The sequence below is a fragment of the Hermetia illucens genome, chromosome 1 (assembly GCF_905115235.1).
Source record: "Hermetia illucens chromosome 1, iHerIll2.2.curated.20191125, whole genome shotgun sequence".
In the NCBI taxonomy this organism is placed as follows: domain Eukaryota; kingdom Metazoa; phylum Arthropoda; class Insecta; order Diptera; family Stratiomyidae; genus Hermetia; species Hermetia illucens.
Window position 1 is genome coordinate 88968693 of NC_051849.1, and position 14460 is coordinate 88983152.

The 14460-nt window shown below is 38.7% G+C and overlaps 2 protein-coding genes across 3 annotated transcripts in view; both read right to left on the reverse strand.

Moving 5' to 3' along the window:
- The window catches only part of LOC119656601 (CCR4-NOT transcription complex subunit 11), a 117077-nt gene that overhangs the window by 47747 nt on the left and 54870 nt on the right, over nt 1-14460 (reverse strand). The gene's annotated exons all lie outside the window — the stretch shown is intronic.
- LOC119656654 (odorant receptor 33b-like) lies at nt 10283-12195 on the reverse strand. Of its 2 annotated transcripts, XM_038063133.1 has the most exons (4): nt 11446-12195; nt 11233-11378; nt 11018-11178; nt 10283-10958 (listed from the first exon to the last, which is right to left on the reverse strand). In XM_038063133.1, the coding sequence occupies exons 1-4, from the start codon at nt 12141-12143 to the stop codon at nt 10905-10907; spliced, it is 1059 nt and encodes a 352-aa protein (XP_037919061.1). In that variant the 5' UTR covers nt 12144-12195; the 3' UTR covers nt 10283-10904. The 2 variants fall into 2 exon arrangements, with proteins under 2 accessions (XP_037919061.1, XP_037919051.1); XM_038063123.1 differs by having other exon boundaries at nt 11018-11378.

A 14460-nucleotide genomic window follows, 5' to 3' on the forward strand; every position in this document is an offset into this window, starting at 1 on the left:
CACGTATGTAACCAGAAGTAATTACTGTCCTTGTGATATGCATATTTTTTCTGGGATCAATAGTACATAGTTTGTGTTAACTTGAAAGTCATCAAATAAGTACAGAAGACAAGGACAAGTAAGGTGCCAAGGACAGTTCAAAAGGAAGGAATAGAAAGATTTTCGTTTATATGTATGCTCTAGAAGCAGTTAAGTATTTCAGGATGTAGATGACCGTAGTGTAGGTTTAGAATGCAACGCAGACGCCGCGACGATCTATGGCAGAAAGTGTTAACGTTTCAAGTTTTCAGTCGTCATGGATGATTGTTGGGCTTTGCGTTTATCCCAAGTTTAAAATTTACACAATATTAGGTGTGAGAATAACGATACTGAGGCACAAGTCGGAATACCGAACGCTGGACGCTTCGGGTATAAAAGTTTCGTGTTCAGTGTTCAGTTTCTTACTTTCTACGCAATTCAATTCATATTCAAAATATTCCTTGATATATTTATTTTAGAACTCCGTATCTTATGAACACATTAAAGACAATTATTATGCTTATCCCAAACAGACATTGCCCATACCGCTCATTGACGCGTACAGTACATACATATATACATATTGATCGTATGCATGCGTATAGATGGAGTACCATTGGTAAGAACTTGACATACAGTGAAGGCCAAAAGTGCTCGTACACCCCATTTTCTTTCTCAATTTAAAAAATTATTGATACTAACCCAATAGTTTTAATGTATTGAAATATAGTTTTATTAATAAAATATTTATTTATTTAATTAATCAATACACAGAAAGTAAATTCCTAGGTTCATATTGTCATCAGAGCGGAAATCGACAAGCAGTAAAATGGAATGTAATTACTGATTAGGAGAATATGAATCCATAAAGAGCAAAGGTAGCAAAAAACATATGCCTAACGGTGGGCAACATAGAAACAGCATGTAACGCACATAATGCACGCAGGGTATGACTTCTTAAGTGAAAAAGTTGAAATAAAAACAAATGAATGCAAGACGAAAATTGATAAAAGTGAAAAGGAAAATGGATACGTGAGTGATTTAGTGATATTTGTGACTTGAGAGTTAAAAAGAGGTGAATTGAGAGCAAGTATGGCAAGACCACCGAAGTAAAAAAAGTTCTCTGCGATTAATGACCTCAAGCAGAGTATAGCTGCATGATCACTCCGGGAAATTGTTCATCGCAGTTCATGCAGCGTTTGTTTATATATTTGGATATGCCGATGCAGATGACCATTAACATTCTGACAAGGGTGTTAGATTGAAAGAGGTATTTGCGAGCTTACTGCCATCGCAAAGATAGCAGCTAAAATAATCCTAGAATGTATGTATCAAAGAATACCCCGAAACCTTAATTTACAGAGAATTGGTTTACGCTCCGAATCCTTCTAAACTGGCCTCTCCCCAGGTCTTTATCAAATTTGAAAAGGATTTCCACAGCGTAAGCAGGGAATCTTTTTGCAGTGGTCTGGGAAAGAGTAACATTTGGAGCCCGACAGGACTCCAAAAATGAGGTTTGACAAAACACTATGTTATTCTTGTCTGTTCTATGTTTCTCTGGTTTAGCATTTCCGTCGGCGGGAAGCGTACGACAATGCCAAGAAGACCATCCCGAGTAGACCTTTGTAGGCAATAGAAAAGGCAGAACTTAGCGAATAGTGAACAGTATCATATCATATGATACTTCCATTTAACATTAGATGACATGAATACCCCAGCCGCAAAAGGAGTCAGAACGGCTGGTTTGACGATGAATGTAAGCTAGCAATGGAACGGAAGAATGCCGCACACCGAGTAATGTTGCATTCTCAAAGAACGCTGGCACGCGCAGAAACTCATCACGAACTCCGGCGAGCGGAGAAGCGACTTCACAGACGGAAAGAGGAAGCCTGGGAGAACCAACAAGTCTGTGAACTAGAAAAGTACAGGGAGTAACCGCACCAGGCGCGGAAGTTTTACCAACAAGTCAGCAGGATGAAGCCTTATACACCTCGATGCTCATCCTGCCGAGACAAAGAGGGAAATCTGATTTTTGACAGAATGGGCAAATTGGAGCGATGGGTTGAGTACTTTGATGAGCTACTGAACAACCAGAACATCGGCGAGTTGGAGGTCTCGCCAACTGGAGACGACGGACAAATACTGCCACCACCAAGTTTAGGAGAAATAGTCGGCTTAAAAATCATAAGTTGCCTGGAGCCGATGGAATTACAGTCGAATTGATTAAATATGGAGGCGACCAGTTACACCAAGTAGTTTATCAACTTGTGCTCAAGGTATGGGACAGCGAATCAATACCTGACGATTGCCAACGAGGCATTATCTGTCTCATACATAAAAAGGGAGACATCACACAGTGCAGCAATTATAGGGGTATCACGTTGCTGAGTACCATCTATAAGATATTTTCCACTATCTTGCTAGGCCGGATAGCCCCATACGCCCAGAACATCATTGGCCCATACCAAAGAGGCTTCACTTCAGGCAAATCAGCAACAGATCAGATTTTCTTTCTGCGGCAAGCGATGGAAAAACTTTTGGAATATGGACAACAGTTGCACCATCTCTTCATCGACTTTAAAGCCGCCTATGATAGCATAGCCAGGGCAAAACTGTGCACGGCCATGGGAGAATTCGGTATCCCGACCAAAATCATAAGACTGACTAGGCTGACCCTGACCAATGTGGGAGGCCAGATAAAAGCAGTAGGATCACTCTCAAGACCATTCGACATCAACAACGGTCTACGACAAGGGAACGCCCTATCATGCTCTTTAACCTGGTCCTCGAGAAAGTGATCCATGATGCTGATGTAAATGCAAGAGGGACGATCCTCTTCAAGTCCACCCAACTACTGGCCTATGCTGACGATATCGACATCGTGGGAAGAATCACCCGAGACGTACAAACTGTCTTCATCCAGATCGAGCAGGCGGCTATTGGTGCGAGATCTTGGGCTGCACATCAATGAAGGCAAGATAAAATATATGGTGGCAACGCCAGCACCGAAGACCAACCAACCAACAACATCAAACCGCACTGGTCAAACACGAAGAAGAATAAGGATAGGAGAATACAACTTTGGGACCGTTGACAATTTCTCCTATCTAGAGTCGAAAATCATAACCGATAACAGCTACGATGATGAAATCCGCGCACGGTTCTTGTCAGCCAACAGAGCCTATTTCAGCTTACAAAGACTGTTCCGCTCGAAACGTCTCACCATAGGGTCAAAGCTCTTACTGTACAAGACTATTATCTTGCCAGTCCTCATGTATTCCTCTGAAACTTGGGTTCTTAGCAAGAAAAATTGCGAACTTTTGGCCGCGTTCGAGAGAAGAATCATCCGAAGAATTTTCGGCCCCCTACATGAGGATGGACGATTCCGTAGCCTACACAATGACGAAATCTATGAGCGACACCATCACCGTCCGATTGTGGATAAAATCTGGCTCAATAGGTTACGGTGGGCGGGTCACTTAATACGTATGGATGAGGATGATCCCACCCGGAAAGTCTATAAGGGCAATATCTATGGTAAAAAAAGAAGACGAGGCAGACCCTGCCTACGACGGAGCGATGGCGTAGGTCAGGACGCCAGGCAGCTTTCAGGGATGTCGAATTGGTGGACGTCGCGCAAAACCGGGATGTCTGGAGTTCCTTATTAAGGCAGGCCTAGACCGGAGCTCAATGGTGATCACTTCCGCGATCACTATCATTCCTGGTTCTCAGACAACATCCAATAGTCATCCTTGATTTAGAACATACTGTGTTCCACTTATAAGAAGGCGTTTCTTGCTAGAGGAAGAGAGCGTCGATCTAACTCTAACTCTAACTATCAACTCGCCCATAGATACGAGACGCAGGATCGGGATTTTCTTTTTAGTCAAGAATACTAGAGGTAGAGAGCGTCGATCTAAGGTATTTAAACGTTGACCTATCAACTCGCCCATAGACACGAGACGCAGGGTCGGGATTTTCTTTTTAGTCAAAAATACTACTTCCGTTCTTTCCAGCAAAAGGCTGAAACGAATGTCATCTAGCCTGTTTGGCAGTGCGTCGAACGAAAGAGAATGCTTCCTTTGCAGCCAGGAAAACCTGACCAAAAGCAATTTAAAATGTACGATTTTTTCACGGTTTAATATTTCTTCTTTTTCTTCAACATTTTTCCCGTTCACAAGCGGGGTCGGCTCGTCGTAATCGGCCTTGCCATTTGGCCCCATCAAATGCCTGATCTGGATCCAATCTCGAGGCTTTTAAATCCCCATCCAGCGTATCAAGCCACCGTTGTTTCGGCCGGCCTTTTGGTCGTTTACCATGTGAAACTCTTTTGAAATATGATCACGAATTTTATTTTGGTCATTATCAAAACGGCTTTCAAACTAGCAATTATCAGAAATTACATAGAACTGGTTAAACGTTTTTATTCCTGATTTTCGAGCTGGTACTGTACTATTATAAACTTAAGGGGGTCATACCGTGGGAAGGCCGCTTTTTGGCTTTTTTTTTTAGAAATTTTGTGAAGAACTGGATTATTTCGTCATGTTTTTCACCAGCCCGATCGCATAATTCGTTATTGAAATACAGAGCAATTTATACACCCATCTCCAAAAAAAGGTGTTTTTCTGCTGCCACCCTAGAGGGCGCTGCGATCATCTTAAAGAAAAAAAGAAAACGGCATTTTAACGTACAGATTAACTACAGTCCGCAAACTAGGACTATTAAAAAATATTAAAAGCTAAATTTTTGGGGCCTTGTTAAACTTTTTTTGTGAATTTTGGTGTTTTTTCACGGCTTCTTCAATGAATAAAAAAAACTACTGAACGAATCGCAATTATCCCAGTTTGCGGATCGTAGAAATATGTTCTGAATAAGTCGTAAAAATTTCAAAGAATTTCGTTGGATAGACTTTGAGCTATGGTGGCAGCCGATTTTCAATAGGCAGTTTCGAGAAAAACACATTTAAAAAGTAGAGTGCGATTTTCGGCCATAAAACCTTAACTGACCATTAATCTGCTATACCTAATCCATAAACTTTATGTTTCCTGAAGAAACACATGTACACCCTTGGCTTCAATTTTTGTCCCTTTAGCGCTTTATTACCGCGATCGACATAAATCTGGTATGTTACTTATCACATGTTTAACACTATAATTTCCGAACGACTCCGAATATCAAAAAATCACGTTGCCCATATATTCTACATTATAACTAGATACAATTAATGCCAAAAAAAAATTCGATTCCGTGAATCCGACACAGGGGATGACCCCTTAATTTGAATAGAAATCAGTATAAGATGTATTTTTAAGGCTAGAATTAATGTAGACGCGTCATCATGGTTTTTCCAGATTTTTTGGTTGGATGGTTTTCAAAAGTAAGTCCGATTTGTACCACAATGTGAAGTACAACAGAAATGTATCGATAAAGTGATCATTTCTTTAATGGACACATTCTCAGAAACTACCCAACCGAAGAAATTGAAAAAAATCAGGAGACCACCACTATATAGTGTCTAGGCTCGGAAATACCCTCCATACCGATATCTATTCAGAAAAAGTTAATAATAGTATGTAACTATGATTTTTACTAATTGACTGCAAATCCCCCTTAAGTTCATCCTAGAATCATGAAATTTTTTGAAATAATGTAAGCTATAATATAGAGCACGATTCTGTTTGGTGGAAATCGCACTATTACTAACAAAGTTATAATAGGTCAAAGTCGCCGCTTCTGTGCAAATTTAAGACTTTGAATGTGGTTATCAGGCGGCGGATATTCTCACATAATATTGAGTTGGGGTAAAAGAAATATCGTATTTTGTCAATAGATGGCGATGCTTAAACATATCTTGTGTTGTACTTATCGCATCGGGTCGTACTATACGGCGATTTCAAGACGACAATCTGCGCTACAAGTATCTCTTTGACAGTGTTATGATCGTACATTTCAGTCTCAAATTGTAGCGCGTTAAAGATGGAGTCCACAAAGCAAGAAATTCGTCATATTTTAAGTTTTTACAACCTGAGAGGTAAAAATGCAACGAAGGCGGCCCAAAAAAAATTGTGAAGTTTATGGGCCCGATACTGTAACGATTCGCACAGCCTGTGCTGTCGCTGGTTCGATCGTTCTGGTGCAGGGGATGTCGAAGATACACCCCGTATTGGTAGGCCAATCGTCGTAGAAACTAATAAAATCGTCGAAATCATCCAAGTAGACCGGCATGTGAGCACTCGTTCGATTGGCCTGCAACTGGGTATAGGCCATAAAACCGTTTGGAACCATTTGCAGAAGATTGGAATCCAAAAAAAGCTGGATGTTCGGGAGCCATACGAGTTGACGCAAAAAAGTCTCTTGGATCGAATCAACACCTGCGATGTACTGCTGAAACGGAACGAATTCGACCCATTTTTAAAGCGGATGGTGACTGGTGACGAAAAGTGAATCACGTATGACATGCTCAAGCGAAAAAGATTGTGATCGAAGCGCGGCTTGCCGGCCGAAACCATCGCCAAGCCCGGATTGCGAGCCAGGAAGGTTTTGCTGTGTTTTTGGTGAGATTGGAAGGGAATCATCCACTATGAGCTGTTCAACTATGGCCAGACCCTCAATTCGGTCCTCTACTGTGAGCAACTCAACCATTTGAAGCAGGCGATTGACCAGAAGTGGCCAGAATTGGTCAATAGGAGGTGTTGTGTTCCACCAGGACAACGCTCGGCCTCACACATCTTTGATAACCCGCCAGAAGCTACGGGAGCTCAGATGGGATGTCCTATCGCACCCACCGTATAGTCCGGACCTGGTACCAAGTGATTACCATTTCTTCTAGTCCATGCCAAACGCTCTTGGTGCTACTAAATTGGCCTCAAAAGAGGCTTGCGAAAACTGGCTGTTTGAGTTTTTTGCAAATAAGGAGGGAGGTATTATAAGGGTATTATAAGAAGTTGCCTTCTGCATTTACTGCATTGCATCGCCTTGCTGTGAAGTACAGTAATAATGTATCATAAATATAGACATACTATCCGTGCAATTATTAACAAACTTAAGATGGATCTAAATTCCCTTTTTCAAGGGAAATAATTGTGATTCTACTTGGTTTTACCTGTACCTAAAGATCGAATTTTATCCCAAAAACATGGTTGGAATTGGAACAGAGAAATTCATCTTTACTAAATATCCTGTTTCGAAAGGCACGGCAAATACCAGCACAGGCTTCCGTAACCATTGTAGTAGATGCACAGAAATTTAGATTCAAGGTGAAATTTTGGGAAGGCTTGTCTATAGCCTTTAAAACCAAATATTGTACGTAGTAACTCAAATCATAAAAATCAACACTTATATTGCAACAATAAATCATGTCCTTCAACTAATTGCATTCCCACGCCCCACGATTACTAAACATATCTTTACATCAAGGTCTTTCAGCAATTTGTTAATAATAAATGGTGGGGCAAACAAACCATTTGAAATATGATATGTAGTTGTGGTTTATGACCAAAGGATTGCAGCTCGAATTGCCTTCCCTCCAATCCCCCTAACTCGATTACGCCATCCTATGTAGTTAGCAAATTATCGCAAATTATGTAACGAATGAATAACTGAATAGTGAAAATTACGTGTGGGGATACGCACGTGTTGATAGTTTTGAATTAAAAATTTATCAACCACTTTGAAAATGACTTGCAAATAGATATTGCCCTGTTTTGTTGAATTATACGAAAGCATAATATTTAAATTTAAATCTTAAATTTAAGAAAACAAACGAAGAAGATGTAAAAATCCCGAAAAAAGGTAGTATATACAGGATAATATTCGCAGGGGAATTGACGTGTCCTGACACCGCAAGATTGACTACAGAGAAAAACCTGGAATATATTTCGTAAGTTGATTTTAGAATACCGTTACCGATGAGTTATTTTATGCTTACAGAAACATTCCGAATCATTCATCATTAAATAACTTTGAATTATGAGAAAAATGAGCAACTCAATCAATCAATAATTTTGTTAACGTTGCATAATACTGATATGTGTATGTAAGGGGTGGAGGAGAGGCATAACCTTCGAGTGGAACTACTTTAGGTACCTGGTCATTCCGATGTAAGGGGAAATGAAATCTTGGATGCTTTAACAGAAGAGGGTTAATTTCTCCCTTGCCGGGACCGGAATCAAAAGTTGGAGTATCAGTAGCATTGACTAATGCTGCTATCAACAATAACAACAACCCATAAGGACAAGTGGCACAATTTTTTCCCCTGTTAAAACCAAACAAACATCCTGTAAAGTTCATCTTTTCGAAAACAGGAAGACTTACATAGGTATTGATGGCAGCCTGACTTTCCATAATTTATTAACTGTATGTTCAGAAGAGAAATTCGACGAGATGGCACGGAACTATTCGAGCAATGGGGGAAGGAATCCACGAAACATTTTTTAAGTGAATGCTCCACCCACAAATGTACCAGACATCAAATTTTAGGTATGTTCTCAGCCCACCTGTCGCAACCCCAAAGACCTCGTCTAAGCAGGATTCTGCGATCACAGTCTGTGCGCTTTGTTATCAGATCACGGATGTCGCTTCTCATGTTGTTTTCTTAACACTTCCCATGTACCAGACTCCACTGACTAAAATAATTCCTCTAAGCTCATGAAAGACACGTAGTAATCTCAGCTTATCAATTGCTTCAACTTCGTGAAAGGTTGTAGTCTGAATGGCCGTATACTGTCCTCGCATTTTAGAAAGTAGGGGGGATAAACTCGGCTTGCTGCAGAACAGCAGAACAGAGCTGACAAAATCGTAATCTATGATTACTGGATTATGATTTAAATTCTATGATTACATGATTGTAATCGTAATCGACCTCTCGTAATTACGATTGTAATCACGTAATCATAATTATATCATCATGTAATCATAATACTGTATTTTCACAATTGCCTAATCTCACTATTTACCAAAATGTACAAGTGTATCACTTCAATCTGATATGTGTTTGGGAAATGATATTGAAGATAATGTTTTCATTGCTTGGTAATGGTGATAGCCTCTTCTAGTAGTGCAAAACAAATGCTCAGTTATAATAAATCGCTAAAGGAATTAGACTATCTAATCACATAAAAGCCGCTTATAAATACGCAGGTAGGTACTGATCGGGCGTCCTGCACTGACCACACCAATACACTCTGGATCATTGTTGAATAGTTTTCAGAGTTTAGATCTTTGCATCACCTGCTTCTCGTTAATTTAGGGAATGCTTTTCAACAAGTGTGTCATAGCAAAAGTTATTATAAGAGCGACATATCAGGTTTCGCAACAAGGAAAAGTTCAAAGGAATTTAAAATAAAATTGAAGTCCATTACATTATCAATCATGAAGTCTTTAATGCTGCTCTAGACGAGAGACATGGAGGGGTTCAGTGAGCCCTCACATCTTTCCTCTCGACTAGGCTGATGATGCCTTGTTGCCTTTTCTACAAGTCATGGTACTTGGCCATGTGGCTTAACATTTAGAGAAGAGACAGGCAAAATCCGACTAAAAATACATATCAACAAAAGCAAGGTTTTCAGTTTTACCAATCTCTTTCCATATGCGTTAACGGTCAGATAATTGGAAACGCCGAACAATTTGTCTAGATTGGTGCCGTTGCTTCGATTTATTGGGCACCGAACCCGATCATCGTTCTCTCTGTACTGCTGTGTAAGAACAACAAATTGATGGCCAATGTTACTCTAATGCTCCGAAACTTCGTTAACGCTTGTTTCCATCAGGGTGCCAGAGTACTCTGGTCCGACACAATCTTTAGCGAATGTGGAATGGAATGTGGAAATGGCAGGGTATAGGTCAGTCTTTAGGAAAGAACGACTTGCTATGCGATGCAACGGAATCCTCTATTCCAGGATGGCCGCTAAGTGAATTGTTCTAGATATGCTTGTTTCAAAATAGTTACGGGAAGTATAGACTTTTCGGGAAGATCTGGAAAGGGCTGAAGCATATCGCTATGTTAAATTTGGCGGATAATGGCAACGATGGTAATACGCGTCCAAAAACTTGAAGAAGCAAATTAACTGTCAGCGTTTCTTGCCCGAAGGCAACCATAGCCATATCCTGCTCCTACTCATGGACCTACGCAGAATGATTTACAGTTTGTTGGAGGAGTGCTTCACCTTATTTAGTCCATACATTTCACGCCGCGAGAGGCAGCTGAAAAGACGATTTATTTGTGAATATAACTGTGGTCCCACCTTGATGAATATTTTCTTTGACCGCCAACACTTTTCTTTGAACTTTCTTTTGTTTTCCTGAGAGTGAAGGTTTCTCCACAGTACTTTTATTATAATAATTTATATTCATATACATATATAAGAAGTGTATGTCCTGTGGGACATATCAGATGCTTTTCAAAAATTTTAGCTACTTCCCACCTGTCCATTGATATTGTCTGTCCCTTATGGCGATCCATTTCGGTTCATTCGGATGTTTGATAAGGAAGTATGCTTCAAATAATTTTTCAATTATGTATTTCTCGCTCTTTAAATGGAATAGAATAAAACATAGATTTTCCTTCAAGCCTTTATGTCCACCCTTTTTGCAATCTTGATATGATAAAACTATGTGCGATATTAAGGTACATGCATTTTCTAATAGAGTATAGAAACTTTCACTAATTAATTTAATTTTACTAGAATAAGTTCGTTTTTAAACTTTCAAAATAGTATAGATTGGGGCACTCGTAAATAGCAGAATAAACGACTTATCTTTTTATTAGTCCTTGTAATATGAAAGAGCAAATACCTTTTCAACCTAATTTGCTACGATGACGTTAATAGCATACCATTGTTGCAAATGACGCTAATATTGCGATTAATCTTTATATTGTTTCATGTGAGTTAGTAGAACTGGTTAATAAATAGCGCTGAAACTGAATAAGCGAGGCGTATTACCTGGAAAGGATAGAATACTGTGAATCCTGATCTGCTTCTCATATCACTTTTTTACTTACAGACAAGAATGTTGGCAGTAAAATTGGAATAATACCACCAGCGAGGATTGGATCCGGGTTTTGAGATTTTTGAATCATCAAAAGGATAGCAACGCGAAAATTTTGATTTTGATAAACCCAATCAGTTCCGTAGGCCGCATCTGCAAATTTTCGACTAAAATCTAAGAATTTATCCCCATAGTAGCAAATTGGTAATATTTCCAGAATGATCATACATGAATATGAAAGCAGAAATATGATTTCTCCATGTGGTAGGTTTAAGGTTGCGATGGATAGAATGTTAACACAGATTGAAATGCTTATTATCACAATTTGAATAAGAAATGTTTTCGATATTATGTCTTTGAGAATATTATGAATCCTGGAATGAAAGCAATTAGATTTAAAGTTCCTTTTTCATTTGATTATACAATTATCACTGTACACACCTCAAAATTATTAGGTGACTTTCAATGCATGCTACAAGATCCAAGTAACATTTATCATTTTTCTTGGAGCCATTTCCAACTTTAGACATTCGACGAGTTAGGATCCTCAAATGCGAATTCAGTAATACAAAAAAGCATGGTGCATACATGTCACTAGAACCATTTTGTAACGCCAGAAAGTGCCAACATGAAAATTGATAGAAAAATACCACTAACTTTCCTTCAAATGGGAACCACATTGGTAACAAAGGAATTTCTCCATGGCTTTGTATGGAAGTTACTATCCGTGTATAGGCACTAGTCCATGTAATAAGGTTATAAGCAATGAATAGTCGCTGCGCCTTTTTAATTGTAATTCTCATGAAGGTTCTATCATCTTCTGAAGTAATGCTTTCATCTAACAGATTGAAAAGATCTTTCAGTTCCCACAGTTTCTGTCGCATGAAAAAAATAAGAAAGAATTTCGCAGTATCCACTGGAACTCCAAAATAGAATGGGCTATTTTGCAATACGTGTTCCCAGCTTTCACATAATATAAAATCGAACATCAACCCTATTATGTATGTAATGTTCATGAAAAATATAATGCCTAACCACATATTCGACAAGTTTTTAAAATTAGACCACGGTAGTACACACAATATCTTCCAAAATGTGTACAATTGCCTCAGAGCCACGAGAGTGTTTAGATTTTCCATCTTGCTAACTTTGATGTTACAATATTACTACGGGAAAACAGGAATACGGCTCGCAAAGACAAAGGCTACGTTTATGGCAGATGGTTTAGAAATTCCCAACAGGTAAGTAACAATTTTGCGAAAAAAGTACTATCCTGACAAGAAGGAAAAATCACTGTCATTGTGACATGCAATATGCAATTTCTGAAATCAATAACAGTTTCTGTTAAGTTAAAAGCAATTAAATGAGTACAAATAAACTGAATTAAAATTATTCATACCCGCGCCAAAGTCGGTTGATAAGGAAGGAGGGATGGGAACTTTGGTTTAGATGACCTAGAAAATACTAAATATGTATTTCTAAGCATAAATGGGTGGTAACGTTGACGCAGAGAAAGCTTTGATTTACTCAAATCTCAATGCATCAAATCACTCACAAAAAAATAGATTTTACTTGTATTTGATTCAAATGAATAAATATGAGTTAATTTTTCAGGAAAGATTTAGGCTAGGGTTACGATCTCTGCTGACTTAACACCTACTTCTACCATTAACTACCGTTACCGGTAACTCCTGAACGGCTACTGATACTCCAGGTTGGGATTGTGCAACAAGCTAGTATTTTTACAGTATAATATTATCTTGAAGCCCGAAACTAGGTCTTGGATTGAATCGGGAATACAAGGATTGACTAGGGCAACAGAAAGAGAATTGAGAGTTGGTACCTGGAACATGAGTTCCCTATCCTTAAGTGTCGTTTGTACAGCACCAATCGAAAAATCAGAAAGTACAAGGTAGATATTTTAGCGGTTCATGAAATGAAATAATTAAGCATTTGACACTGGAAAGAACACTATGTTCAAAAATGGAAAAAAGTCTGGAAAGCGAGAATCCAATATAGATTTTGCCGTCTACAGTAATTTCGCTCGCAATTTCACAGACGTTAGCAATTCAGCCGATAAAAAAATTGTCGCCCTTCAAGTGAATACAAAATTTTTCAATGGTTGGGTAATTTACGTATATGCTCCAAAGAAAGGCAAAGTCGACTCAGTAGAAGACGAATTCGATACTGGTCTTGAGCCAATATTTGATTACGGGCACATAACGTTTTAACGCGGGCACGTTTGGACGCTGAACGTTTCGACGCCAAAAATGAATTTTTTAAAAACATTTTTTTTTAGTTTTTTTTTTACCTTTTCATCTTTTATTGGGATTAGAGCGGCCAATGACAAAATGTGCGAGTAGTTTATTTGTGGTGAAGCACCTCCATGAAAGAGAAATAAATACCACCAAGCGGACTTTCGTATTTTGAACATTACCCAAGATCTCCAAAATCGGAACAAAATTGAATACTTAAAGCGATTGGCGTTTAATTTTGTTTATACAATAACACTTTTCCTAACTGTAAATAAACATTTTGAACTTAACTGGTTATTTCTTTGCAAATAAAAAAAAATGTTTTCCTCTGGGCGGAGTCATGAGAAAATTTTTCATTTGGTTTACATTTTTATGGACTCATGCAAGACTGATTAAATATTTACTCTGTTCCACATATTGATATTTTTTAAGGTTTTGTGTTAAATGAAGCCTTATTAAATATGGATGCATTTAATCGAATTTATTTACTTTATGCATTCGCATATACATAACGCATACAGCGAGCAAATTTATACTGATACACGGGCAAGATAACAGTCTTCAAACTTATAGCTCAATGAAATTCTTAACTATAACCATCTTTTGTAGGATAAATTACTTGTGCGGTTCATTACCCTTTACGGCATTGCTACACGATTCCACACCAAATCTATATCATAAATGCTTTTATGTGAATATACGTTAAAATAGACCCCTAAAAATTGTTAGTAAAAATTATTATCTGCTGTCGAAACGTCCCTGCGTCGAAATGAGCGGGGTCGAAACGACCTGCTTCGCAGCACTGCATACCAGACAGCACAAACTCAACGATACGATAAACTAGCAAAACATCCACGTCAGCGAGTCTAACTTTCAACGAGGAAAGGAGCGTCTGTCGGCGGAACAATCCGGTGGAGCACTAATATTTGCGGGCGGACCTACACGATCAATTTCGCAAGTTTTTAGGTTTTGGGATAGCTCCCCCTTCTTGGTGGACTTCCGCCTTTCAGGATGGTCTTCTGGCCGTCTCCAAATCATATAAGTTATCACAGCATTCAAAATAAAAGGTTAAATGAACAACAGATAGCAAGCAACTTTTTGACAACTTGGAGAAAATCACGTAAAGGGACAAAAATATAATAAGAAAATAAAATGGCAAATGTTTTTTAAACTACAACTCGGAATTCAGATAGGTTACATT

Bases quoted from the DNA above. Each gene is read 5' to 3' on its own strand.
- LOC119656654 (XM_038063123.1), bottom strand. From the start codon at position 12,143: ATGGAAAATCTAAACACTCTCGTGGCTCTGAGGCAATTGTACACATTT. The intron at 11,379-11,445 runs GTGTGTACAGTG...CTTTCATTCCAG, and splicing joins AGTCACCTAATAATTTTGAG to GATTCATAATATTCTCAAAG. The intron at 10,959-11,017 runs GTAAGTAAAAAA...TATCCTTTCCAG, and splicing joins TACTGCCAACATTCTTGTCT to GTAATACGCCTCGCTTATTC.